Genomic DNA, 12,653 nt, shown 5'->3' with positions numbered 1-12,653 from the left:
AACAGAAATCTCCACACTAAGGGTAAAGCTTGTCTGTACAGGTGACAGGGCTTTTTCGAAGATCTGGCCTGATACTGTGGACTGAATTCCCATAGGGACTAAGGACTCTCACAAACCTCACCACCTTCCACTCTAAGTGCAAAGAACATTTCCCCCCCTTCCTTCTATAATATAAACATATGGCAGCATGTGTATCTATATATTTAACAAGAAATTCCAAAGCAAGACAGTCCAGTAAGCACACTTCTCCCCCTGGAGAAAGGACAAGAGAACAAAGACGTGATGTAATGCATGAGTGGATGGTGCTCAGATAAGCAGGGAGGAACATGATATAAGAACCTATAGATTAGAACAGACACTGGTACTAGAGTGCAGCTGACCCTGGTCTCAGGAGAGTGCAGGGACCACCATGGTGGTTAGATCCTAGGGGGAGAGGAGGAAGGAGAAGATTTGCAGACTCCTTGCAATCTTCTTCACCTTGCACAAGGGTCAGGACAAGTTATTAAGGCCCACAATTTATTAAGGCCCCTTTGACATCAGTGGAAGTTTGCCTGAGTAAAATCTAGGTAACACTTTACATTAAGGGTACATTTAATAATAGTGTATGAAGGGTTCATACATGATGAATATATGTTTTAAAATGATTAAATTATCTTGGGAATGTGTTGCTGAGTAGTGAACTTAAAAAAGAAAGCACAGACAGGCAGTAATATGATGCAAATAAAACACATGCTAACATAAACAAGAAAAACAAAAGCACTGGCATGTAGGCCTGGCCTGACATGAATAATTAGGCATGGGTGAGGCTCCTTTCTTGGGAGACTGGAAGGTAAAATGGAGGTAATGGAGGCAGGGAGGTAATAGATCAGCAGGCTGGACACATAATGTCTGTACTAGCTAAGGGGGAACCCCCAGGGAACCATTTACAATGGACAAGATAAGCCTGGAGCGTAAAATGAGGTAAAGAGTAAGTCTAAACAGTAAGCCGTGTGTGGACAGAGCATGCTGTACAGGAACTGGTTCCTACAAAGTGACCAAGCCAATCCCAAAATGTGTGATGCAATATATAGTAAGCACAATGTAATGTGTAAATGTATATAAAGGAAAAGGTTTGCTGTGTACCTTTGGATGCATGGTACGATGCACTATACCCACCCCCTACCTGATCAACTCAGCGTAGCTTTGCCATATGCCAGATAAAGGAACCTGTGTGATGAGACTGGAGTTTGACTGAATTCTTGGGGAACAAAGTAAAAGAGGCCCAGGGGGAAACCCCAATACCCACTACGCTGGGATTCTAGGTGTGTCCCCCAGGTGCCATGGGCTCTGTTTCCCCTCATTCTCCTCACTATTCTTATCTCTGTCTTCTTATCATGTTACAAACAGACCTACAGAGAAATGGAATCCAGTTGAGTGTAGGTCTTCACAAGGTTGGTCAAATAATCTCTGTTTATAACAAGCTACAGCACCTTCTACTGATGTGCCTCTAGCTCTCAATTACACACCGCTCATGCCTGCAACTTGTTTGTGTAAGATCTATTAATCATTTACTAATGCCTTATTTGCTATTTATAAATGGGTCCTGAGATGGGGTGTAAAAACCTCACACTGGGACAGAATGGTTTAAGGAGCAATTCTGGGCCCAGGTGACTCCACCCCATCACATCTGCAGAGCCTGCTCCAGAGGGAGGATGTGCTTCAAAGGGAGCCAAATAAGATAGTGTGACAGCCCTATCTTGAGAGGTCCTGGACAAAGACACAGCAGGAATCGTTACTGCAAGGGAGAGGCCTGCAATCAGCTGCTACCCCAGGCCCTAACAGGGGGGCCAGGGAGGAGACCCAGGTGAGAGGTAGCAGTGGGGCTCTCTCTGTTGGGCTGAGGATTGAAGGGAGGCTGAGTCCTGAGCTGGGAACCTGACTGGGAATGGGGGCTGATCAGGGACTTCAGCCTGCTTAAAATCCAGGGTAGAAGGAGAGTATGACATATCTCAGGTATGAGGGGTTTGATCTAGGAACTTGGACCAGTGTGAAACTGGAGTTAGCCTGCAAGGAAAGGGGCTACCTGATGGGCCCACCGGGACTGAAGATTCATTCATGTTGCTATTTTCTGAGGGAATTTAAGTGAATGATTTTGAGGCCTTGTGGGAAGCAAGTGGTAGGAAGCAGCCCAGGAGGGCAGCACAAAGTACTTCTGGGTGTTTGCTGTCACTACCTTTCATAAGACCCTGGGTTGGAGCCCGGTGGAGAGGGAAGGCCCAGACTCCTCAACCAACTCACCTTTTTGTGAAAAGGGCCAAAACCCCTCTTCCTCCGCCTCTCCATTTGGAGGGGATAGAGACATCATAAATTCTGAGTAAGGGGTGTGCCTGATGGGCTGATGACCCTTTCTGTTGTGGGGAAGCTGGACTGTACATATTTTATTGGACTCTGTTACCCGAGAAGGGGGCAGACTTAACTGGTGACTTGGCCAGTGGGCCGAGTTGCTATCTACCAAAAAGTGGACCACTACAGTGTTGGAGAAATTGTTGGTGTAGGACATCAAAGATGGGAGAGATGGGATTCAGTGAAAAAACCACTAGGTGGCACTAGGTGAGCCCATCAGAGGCCCTTAATATAAAGTGATCAAAATCATAGTGAGGATTTCATTTCTGGTCTCTTGTGCATTATTTCAATGACCCCATAAAGAGCTGAGCTATTAAACTGAAGAATGGGGTATGTTTCTGAAAATGAAGGGGGTGTGAGACAGTGATAATGCCAATCTAAACAGCTGAACCTGTGCCCTGTCTTCCTAGCACTCTTGCCAGATGACAAGGTGTCAAGGTTCCTCCCCCACTCTGAACGCTAGGGTACAGATGTGGGGACCTGCATGAAAACCTCCTAAGCTTATCTTTACCAGCTTAAAAAAAAAAGTTCCCCAAGGTACAAAATATTCCACCCTTTGTCTTTGGATTGGCCGCTACCACCACCAAACAAATACTGGTTACTGGGGAAGAGCTGTTTGGAAACGTCTTTCCCCCCCAATTACTTCCCAAAACCTTGCACCCCACTTCCTGGACAAGGTTTGGTAAAAAGCCTCACCAATTTGCCTAGGTGACTACAGACCCAGACCCTTGGATCTTAAGAACAATGAACAATCCTCCCAACACTTGCACCCCCCCCTTTCCTGGGAAATGTTGGATAAAAAGCCTCACCAATTTGCATAGGTGACCACAGACCCAAACCCTTGGATCTGAGAACAATGAAAAAGCATTCAGTTTTCTTACAAGAAGACTTTTAATAGAAATAGGAGTAAATAGAGGTAAAGAAATCCCCTCTGTAAAATCAGGATAGTAGATACCTTACAGGGTAATTAGATTCAAACCACAGAGAACCCCTCTAGGCAAAAACTTAAGTTACAAAAAAGATACACAGACAGAAATAGTTATTCTATTCAGCACAATTATTTTCTCAGCCATTTAAAGAAATCATAATCTAACACGTACCTAGCTAGATTACTTACTAAAAGTTCTAAGACTCCATTCCTGGTCTATCCCCGGCAAAGGCAGCATAAAGACAGGCACACAGACCCTTTGTTTCTCTCCCTCCTCCCAGCTTTTGAAAGTATCTTGTCTCCTTATTGGTCATTTGGTCAGGTGCCAGCGAGGTTACCTTTAGCTTCTTAACCCTTTACAGGTGAGAGGAGTTTTCCTCTGGCCAGGAGGGATTTTAAAGGGGTTTACCCTTCCCTTTATATTTATGACACGAGGGCACCACACTGGATTTGGACAGCAAAGTATCCCAGCACTTTGTCTTGAAAATCCTTAAGATGAAAAGTGATCTGATTTAATCTCTCCTTTAGTATCTGATTGTTCCCAGTGGTCTCCTGGAAGATGAATGTGTATATGTGCCTGGATTACAAAGCACATTCCTTCATTCGTCATTTGCTTTGCCACTGTGGAAACTCACAGAATCTAAATCATGACCCTTCCTGTCAGGGATCTGACTCCATTAATTGAACAGTGTTCCATGAAAGCTGAGACAGGTTTTCTCAATGCGTGCCCACTGTGTCAGAAGGGCAATGTTGCAGCTGGGACCAAGATGGAGAAAAATCATTTTACAAAAAGTAAGATCACTAACCAGGAAAGATCTTTTTGGGTGTGTTGAGAAAATGCTGGACCCTTAATGAGATTTTAGTCCCCGTATTTACTAACAAGCCATTTTAATTCGGTAGCTAATATGTCCCCTTCAGACACAACTGCAGAAAGCCTGTAAATGAAGGCATCAAAGGGAAAGTAACAAACAGATGCTTTGCAGTGAGTCTTGAGAGGACATCAGATGAGTTTCAAGGGAGTCACTTGTCACATTGCCATATTTATTTATATACTGGGCATCTTGTGAGGGAAACAGATGTTTAATACTTTACACAGGTAACAGTCTCTTCCCTGTGCACTGGGCAGCTTAAGGAACAGGGGGATAGTTGCTGAAATAGTTCTTCGGGATAGAACTCAAATATAATTAACTAATTTGACATACAAAGAACTTTGTGTAGAGGGATATGATCTTTGGATCACTTTTCTTTCCTGCTACAAAAGTGGAGTCCAGCTATTCATTCCTGTCCACCGTAGTTTGCATCAGTTAACTTCTTCAAGTCAATCTTTACAAGGTTTAGACAGGAGACTTGATCCCATGTACACTGAAATCAATGAAAAAGCTTCAGTGGTAAAGATAAGGCACCAATACTTTTTTCTAAATGATGAAAGCCGAGATTCTCTTTTGGCTTTCCAGTTTCTCCTACATCGTGGGGATCAATGCCATCGGCTTTGAGGGGCCCCAGATCTGGCTCTGCAATACTCTGCTAACATGGAAGTCTGAACTGCGCACTTCTTTGTGTTGCAGCCCCCTGTGATCTCTCTGGCAAGAGATGAGGAGATTATAGTAGATGAGTGTGAGATGATGAGGGCCTGAACAGGAATCCAAGCAGTCTGAAGACAATATTCTGCACTAACTGGCCTCCTTAGAAGGATGCCTCTTTTAACACCATTGGTCTCACGTGGAAAAATTATGCTTTTACAAATCAATTTGACACTATTCTTAGTTGACTGTTTTTAAGCTTCTGAGCTGCTGCAATTAAGAAAAGGATGTGGTAAACTTTCAGATACAATCTCCACCTAAAGGAAATGTTAGCATAGTTAAAATTCCTGTAGAAATGTGTGCACTTTTTTAATAAAGAGGTCTGTTATAAACATTGTCATTGTTTTGATTAGTATGGCTTCCCATATACTAGGCCAATTCCTTATCTTGGGGTGAAATAGCATAGCTCCATTGAAATCAATGAAAATGAGAAAGTACATCAATTTCAATGGAGTGACACCAATTCATGAAAGCTAAAGATCTGGCCTTCTGAGCTCTGCTTTCTGGTTTAGGTTCAAATGCACCTCAAAATTCGAAGTGAAAGTTATTCAAAATGGCTGCATTTGACTCACTTAATCAGTACTCTGCCAACAGTGCTCCTTGATCTCTCCTGTTCTCTTCCTGTGACATACAATACTTTAGTATCCTGAGGGCTATAATTATTTGGTCTAAGTGAGGGAGGCAGGGTGCTATTTAGTGGCCTGTGATAGACAGCTGGTCAAACTAGATGATCTTGTGGTCACTTCTGGCCTTAAACTCTATGACTTCATTATATGTTGCAACCAACTATTCCATGTAGTGTCAATGCAAAAACATGGATCCAGGTTCAATTGAAACATACACAAACAGGTTGAGTTAAGTATTACAGACAAAACCAAACATTAAAACAAACAACAGCTGAGTGTTATGGAGTTTCAAGTTTCACTGCAAACATTTCACACAGCTCAAACTCAAATCAAATTTTGCATTCTGATTGTATTAGCTGTAATTTTATCAAAGCAAACCTCAGAGTTTTTGCCCAGTTCTACTGCAAATATATGCAAATACTCTGGATTTTGTTCCTTGAAAACACACAAAATAAACATCCGTCAAATTACCACTTAACTCATTTCTCTCAAGTATTCTAACTCTGTTAAAGGTCTTCATTTGGCAATAAATCAAAACACTCTTAGAAATCCCAGGATAAGAAAAATCACAGTCTCATCTTCTATTCCTTTGTCCTTACAGTTGAAAGGACTGCACAACATGATGTTTGAAAGGAAAAGAGAACTTTGCCACTTTTGGAGAGTGGAAACAACATTTTGTTACGCTAAAATAAGTTGTGCCTTATTTTCTACTTTGGAATTCCTTTCTTTGGTATGTTTAGTGTGGCATAGAGATAAGTGAATGATCCTCTTTAAAGAATGTTAGGCTTTGTAAAGGTGAAAAGATAAAATCTGTTAGTTTCTAGGCTGCATCTCTGTCCATGACAAATTATTATGACACATCAGTAAGAATAAGGAACCTGAAACCATATGATTTGAGTTATTATGGTTGGGTATCTTTACAAACAGTTGAGTCCGATGCACTAGGTAATATTATATTTGAGTATTAGAACTGACATCTGGGTACCCTACAGTGGCACTGAGAATAGTAGGATCACTGATAAAGGAATAGAGAACTTGGAGAAAAGGAAAGAAGAAAAGAGAGAGTGAGGAGATATGGAAAGAAGAGTAACAGAGAAAAGATGAGAGAAGAGAAGGCAAGCGAATCCACTCATAAGACAAGGTAGACATGTTACTGAATTCCCCTTTAATATCCTATGTGAAGTGGTAGATACTGCCACTTCATCTGTTATGCACCTAGCAAAAAGAAAAATGGAGCGACACCAGATTCTTCTTTCTTTGGAATAAGACTCGACCACACTTTCACCTCCCTCAGAAATCACAAGGGAGACTTTTGTCAACGGCCAATAGTGTGTAGCGTGCTATATGAGACACAAATATAGACACAGGCCCATATCCACAAAGGAATTTAGGTGCCTAAACCCCAGATTTAGACACCTACGTCCCAGTTTTGTCTCCGCTATGATCCACGAAACTTTCAGCAAACCCCGTAAGTGCCTAAACTCGCTTGGCGCTTAAGTTTTCAGGGTAAAAGTTCCTTCTGTGTCTAAGTTCCTATCTCTGGCCATGCACACTGCTGTGCTATCCAGGCATCTGACTGCCTCTACTGCCTACGCCCCAGAATGGTTTAAGAACCAAGAAAAGGCAAGTGTTTTCTACCTGTGCATGCCCAGATCAGTTAGGTGTGCTCAGAAACCACCTATCAGGTTGGATCTCATTCAAACTCTGGGGGCAGCAGGAGGAGAGGCGGTACTGCCTTTATAACTTTTAGCCCAGTGGTTAGAGCACTCACCAGGGACAGAGACCCAGGCTCAATTCCCCCCCCACATCTCTGACTGAGGGGGAACAAGGATTTGAATAGGGTCTCCCACCTCTCCAGAGATTACTAATGGCTGATCTATGGGATATTCTGATGTGGGACACAAACTCAATCTCTCCTGCTGAAGCTGTTCCACTGTGGATAAATAACGGAAGAGTGATTGGAGCAAGGAGGCTGGACCCAGGGTCTCCCACTTCCCAGATGGGTCATACAATCATAGAATATCAGGGTTGGAAGGGACCTCAGGAGGTCATCTAGTCCAATCCCCTGCTCAGAGCAGGACCAATCTCCAACTAAATCATCCCAGCCAGGGCTTTGTCAAGCTTGACCTTAAAAACCTCTAAGGGTATGTCTACACTACGGAATAAGGTCGAATTTATAGAAGTCGTTTTTTTAGAAATCGGTTTTATATATTCGAGTGTGTGTGTCCCCACAGAAAATGCTCTAAGTGCATTAAGTGCATTAACTCGGCGGAGTGCTTCCACAGTACCGAGGCTAGAGTCGACTTCCGGAGCGTTGCACTGTGGATAGCTATCCCACTGTGGATAGTCTCTGCTGCCCATTGGAATTCTGGGTTGAGATCCCAATGCCTGATGGGGCTAAAACATTGTCGCGGGTGGTTCTGGGTACATATCGTCAGGCCCCCTTTCCCTCCCTCCCTCCGTGAAAGCAAGGGCAGACAATCGTTTCGTGCCTTTTTTCCTGAGTTACCTGTGCAGACGCCATACCACGGCAAGCATGGAGCCCGCTCAGGTAACCGTCACCCTATGTCTCCTGGGTGCTGGCAGACGTGGTACGGCTTTGCTACACAGTAGCGCAACCCATTGCCTTCTGGCAGCAGACGGTGAAGTATGACTGGTAGCCGTCCTCGTCGTGTCCAAAGTGCTCCTGGCCATGTCGGCTGGGAGCGCCTGGGCAGACATGGGCGCAGGGACTAAATTTGGAGTGACTTGACCAGGTCATTCTCTTTAGTCCTGCAGTCAGTCCTATTGAACCGTCTTATGGTAAGCAGGCAGGCGATACGGATTGCTAGCAGTCGTACTGTACCATCTTCTGCCGGGCAGGCAAGAGATGAGGATTGCTAGCAGTCGTACTGTACCATCTTCTGCCGAGCAGCCATGAGATGTGGATGGCATGCAGTCCTTCTGCACCGTCTGCTGCCAGCCAAAGATGTAAAAGATAGATGGAGTGGATCAAAACAAGAAATAGACCAGATTTGTTTTGTACTCATTTGCCTCCTCCCCTGTCTAGGGGACTCATTCCTCTAGGTCACACTGCAGTCACTCACAGAGAAGGTGCAGTGAGGTAAATCTAGCCATGTATCAATCAGAGGCCAGGCTAACCTTCTTGTTCCAATAAGAACAATAACTTAGGTGCACCATTTCTTATTGGAACCCTCCATGAAGTCTTGCCTGAAATACTCCTTGATGTAAAGACACCCCCTTTGTTGATTTTAGCTCCCTAAAGCCAACCCTGTAAGCCGTGTCGTCAGTCGCCCCTCCCTCCGTCAGAGCAACGGCAGACAATCATTCCGCGCCTTTTTTCTGTGCGGACGCCATACCAAGGCAAGCATGGAGGCCGCTCAGCTCACTTTGGCAATTAGGAGCACATTAAACACCACACGCATTATCCAGCAGTATATGCAGCACCAGAACCTGGCAAAGCGATACCGGGCGAGGAGGCGACGTCAGCGCGGTCACGTGAGTGATCAGGACATGGACACAGATTTCTCTGAAAGCATGGGCCCTACCAATGCATGCATCATGGTGCTAATGGGGCAGGTTCATGCTGAGGAATGCCGATTCTGGGCTCGGAAAACAAGCACAGATTGGTGGGACCGCATAGTGTTGCAGGTCTGGGATGATTCCCAGTGGCTGTGAAACTTTTGCATGCGTAAGGGCCCTTTCATGGAACTTTGTGACTTGCTTTCCCCTGTCCTGAGGCGCATGAATACCAAGATGAGAGCAGCCCTCACAGTTGAGAAGCGAGTGGGGATAGCCCTGTGGAGGCTTGCAATGCCAGACAGCTACCGGTCAGTTGGGAATCAATTTGGAGTGGGCAAATCTACTGTGGGGGCTGCTGTGATGCAAGTAGCCCACGCAATCAAAGATCTGCTGATATCAAGGGTAGTGACCCTGGGAAATGTGCACGTGATAGTGGATGGCTTTGCTGCAATGGGATTCCCTAACTGTGGTGGGGCCATAGACAGAACCCATATCCCTATCTTGGCACCGGAGCACCAAGCCGCCGAGTACATAAACCGCAAGGGGTACTTTTCGATAGTGCTGCAAGCTCTGGTGGATCACAAGGGACGTTTCACCAACATCAACGTGGGATGGCCGGGAAAGGTACATGACGCTCGCATCTTCAGGAACTCTGGTCTGTTTCAAAAGCTGCAGGAAGGGACTTTATTCCCAGACCAGAAAATAACTGTTGGGGATGTTGAAATGCCTATATGTATCCTTGGGGACCCAGCCTACCCCTTAATGCCATGGCTCATGAAGCCATACACAGGCAGCCTAGACAGTAGTCAGGAGCTGTTCAACTACAGGCTGAGCAAGTGCAGAATGGTGGTAGAATGTGCATTTGGACGTTTAAAGGCGCGCTGGCGCAGTTTACTGACTCGCTTAGACCTCAGTGAAACCAATATTCCCACTGTTATTACTGCTTGCTGTGTGCTCCACAATATCTGTGAGAGTAAGGGGGAGACGTTTATGGTGGGGTGGGAGGTTGAGGCAAATCGCCTGGCTTCTGGTTACGCGCAGCCAGACACCAGGGCGGTTAGAAGAGCACAGGAGGGTGCGGTATGCATCAGAGAAGCTTTGAAAACCAGTTTCATGACTGGCCAGGCTACGGTGTGAAAGTTCTGTTTGTTTCTCCTTGATGAACCCCCCCGCCCCTTGGTTCACTCTACTTCCCTGTAAGCTAACCACCCGCCCCTCCTCCCTTCAATCACCGCTTGCAGAGGCAATAAAGTCATTGTTGCTTCACATTCATGCATTCTTTATTCATTCATCACATAAATAGGGGGATGACTACCAAGGTAGCCCAGGAGGGGTGGTGGAGGAGGGAAGGAAAATGCCACACAGCACTTTAAGCACAGCACTTTAAAAGTTTACAACTTTAAAATTTATTGAATGACAGCCTTCTTTTTTTTGGGCAATCCTCTGTGGTGGAGTGGCTGGTTGGCTGGAGGCCCCCCCACCGCGTTCTTGGGCGTCTGGGTGTGAAGGCTATGGAACTTGGGGAGGAGGGCAGTTGGTTACACAGGGGCTGTAGTGGCAGTCTGTAGTGGCTCAACCATACACTGGAGCATACTGGTTTGGTCCTGCAGCAGCCTCAGCATTGAATCCTGCCTCCTCTCATCACGCTGCCGCCACCTTTGAGCTTCAGCCCTGTCTTCAGCCCGCCACTTACTCTCTTCAGCCCGCCACCTCTCCTCCCGGTCATTTTGTGCTTTCCTGCATTCTGACATTATTTGCCTCCACACATTCGTCTGTGCTCTGTCAGTGTGGGAGGACAGCATGAGCTCGGAGAACATGTCATCGTGAGTGTGTTTTTTTTTTCTTTCTAAGCTTCACTAGCCTCTGGGAAGGAGAAGATCCTGTGATCCTTGAAACACATGCAGCTGGTGGAGGAAAAAAAAGGGACAGCGGTATTTAAAAAGACACATTTTATAAAACAGTGGCTACACTCTTTCAGGGTAAACCTTGCTGTTAACATTACATACATAGCACATGTGCTTTCGTTACAAGGTCGCATTTTGCCTCCGCCCACCACGTGGCTACCCCCTCAACCTTCCCCCCTCCCTGTGGCTAACAGCAGGGAACATTTCTGTTTAGCCACAGGCAAACAGCCCAGCAGGAATGGGCTCCTCTGAGTGTCCCCTGAAGAAAAGCACTCTATTTCAACCAGGTGACCATGAACTATATCACATTCTCCTGAGGATAACACAGAGAGATAAAGAACGGATGTTGTTTGAACGCCAGCAAACATACACTGCAATGCTTTGTTCTACAATGATTCCCGAGTACATGTTACTGGCCTGGAGTGGTAAAGTGTCCTACCATGAAGGACGCAATAAGGCTGCCCTCCCCAGAAACCTTTTGCAAAGGCTTTGGGAGTACATCTAGGAGAACCGCGAATGCCAGGGCAAAGTAATCCTTTCACATGCTTGCTTTTAAACCATGTATAGTATTTTAAAAGGTACACTCACCAGAGGTCCCTTCTCCGCCTGCTGGGTCCAGGAGGCAGCCTTGGGTGGGTTCGGGGGGTACTGGCTCCAGGTCCAGGGTGAGAAACAGTTCCTTGCTGTCGGGAAAACCGGTTTCTCCGCTTGCTTGCTGTGAGCTATCTACAACCTCATCATCATCATCATCATCTTCGTCCCCAAAACCTGCTTCCATATTGCCTCCATCTCCATTGAAGGAGTCAAACAACACGGCTGGGGTAGTGGTGGCTGAACCCCCTAAAATGGCATGCAGCTCATCATAGAAGCGGCATGTTTGGGGCTCTGACCCGGAGCGGCCGTTCGCCTCTCTGGTTTTCTGGTAGGCTTGCCTCAGCTCCTTCAGTTTCACGCGGCACTGCTTCGGGTCCCTGTTATGGCCTCTGTCCTTCATGCCCTGGGAGATTTTGACAAAGGTTTTGGCATTTTGAAAACTGGAACGGAGTTCTGATAGCACGGATTCCTCTCCCCATACAGCAATCAGATCCCGTACCTCCCGTTCGGTCCATGCTGGAGCTCTTTTGCGATTCTGGGACTCCATCATGATCACCTGTGCTGATGAGCTCTGCATGGTCACCTGCAGCTTGCCACGCTGGCCAAACAGGAAATGAGATTCAAAAGTTCGCGGTTCTTTTCCTGTCTACCTGGCCAGTGCATCTGAGTTGAGAGTGCTGTCCAGAGCGGTCACAATGGAGCACTCTGGGATAGCTCCCGGAGGCCAATACCGTCGAATTGTGTCCACAGTACCCCAAATTCGAGCCAGCAAGGCCGATTTAAGCGCTAATCCACTTGTCAGGGGTGGAGTAAAGAAATCGATTTTAAGAGCCCTTTAAGTCGAAATAAAGGGCTTCATCGTGTGGACGGGTGCAGGTTTACATCAATTTAATGCTGCTAAATTCGACCTAAAGTCCTAGTGTAGACCAAGGGCTAAGGAAGGAGATTACATCACCTCCCCATTCCAGTGCTTCACCACCCTCCTAGTGAAAAAGTTTTTCCTAACATCCAACCTAAACCTCCCCCACTGCAACTTCAGACCATTACTCCTTCTTCTGTTATCTGCTACCACTGAGAACACTCTAGATCCATCCTAGTTGGAACCTCCTTTCAGGTA

At 45.9% G+C, this 12,653-nt stretch overlaps 1 protein-coding gene across 1 annotated transcript; it reads right to left on the bottom strand.

Annotated features, from left to right (window-relative positions):
- Positions 1-10,819: 10,819 nt before the first annotated feature.
- On the bottom strand, positions 10,820-12,160 carry LOC142072892 (myb/SANT-like DNA-binding domain-containing protein 7). The gene is made up of 2 exons (XM_075131173.1): positions 11,531-12,160; positions 10,820-10,942 (listed from the first exon to the last, which is right to left on the bottom strand). The coding sequence occupies exons 1-2, from the start codon at positions 12,111-12,113 to the stop codon at positions 10,857-10,859; spliced, it is 669 nt and encodes a 222-aa protein (XP_074987274.1). The 5' UTR covers positions 12,114-12,160; the 3' UTR covers positions 10,820-10,856.
- Positions 12,161-12,653: the final 493 nt, after the last annotated feature.

The sequence above is a fragment of the Caretta caretta genome, chromosome 7 (genome assembly GCF_965140235.1).
Source record: "Caretta caretta isolate rCarCar2 chromosome 7, rCarCar1.hap1, whole genome shotgun sequence".
Classification (NCBI taxonomy): Eukaryota; Metazoa; Chordata; order Testudines; family Cheloniidae; genus Caretta; species Caretta caretta.
The sequence above is the reverse complement of the archived record's forward strand: the minus strand, read 5'-3'. Positions and strand labels throughout refer to the sequence as shown.

Excerpts from the sequence above, each read along its gene's own strand:
- LOC142072892 (XM_075131173.1), bottom strand. The coding sequence starts at position 12,113 with ATGCAGAGCTCATCAGCACAGGTGATCATGATGGAGTCCCAGAATCGC. Across the intron at positions 10,943-11,530 it reads AGGCGGAGAAGGGACCTCTG|CTGCATGTGTTTCAAGGATC; the intron begins GTGAGTGTACCT and ends TTCCTCCACCAG.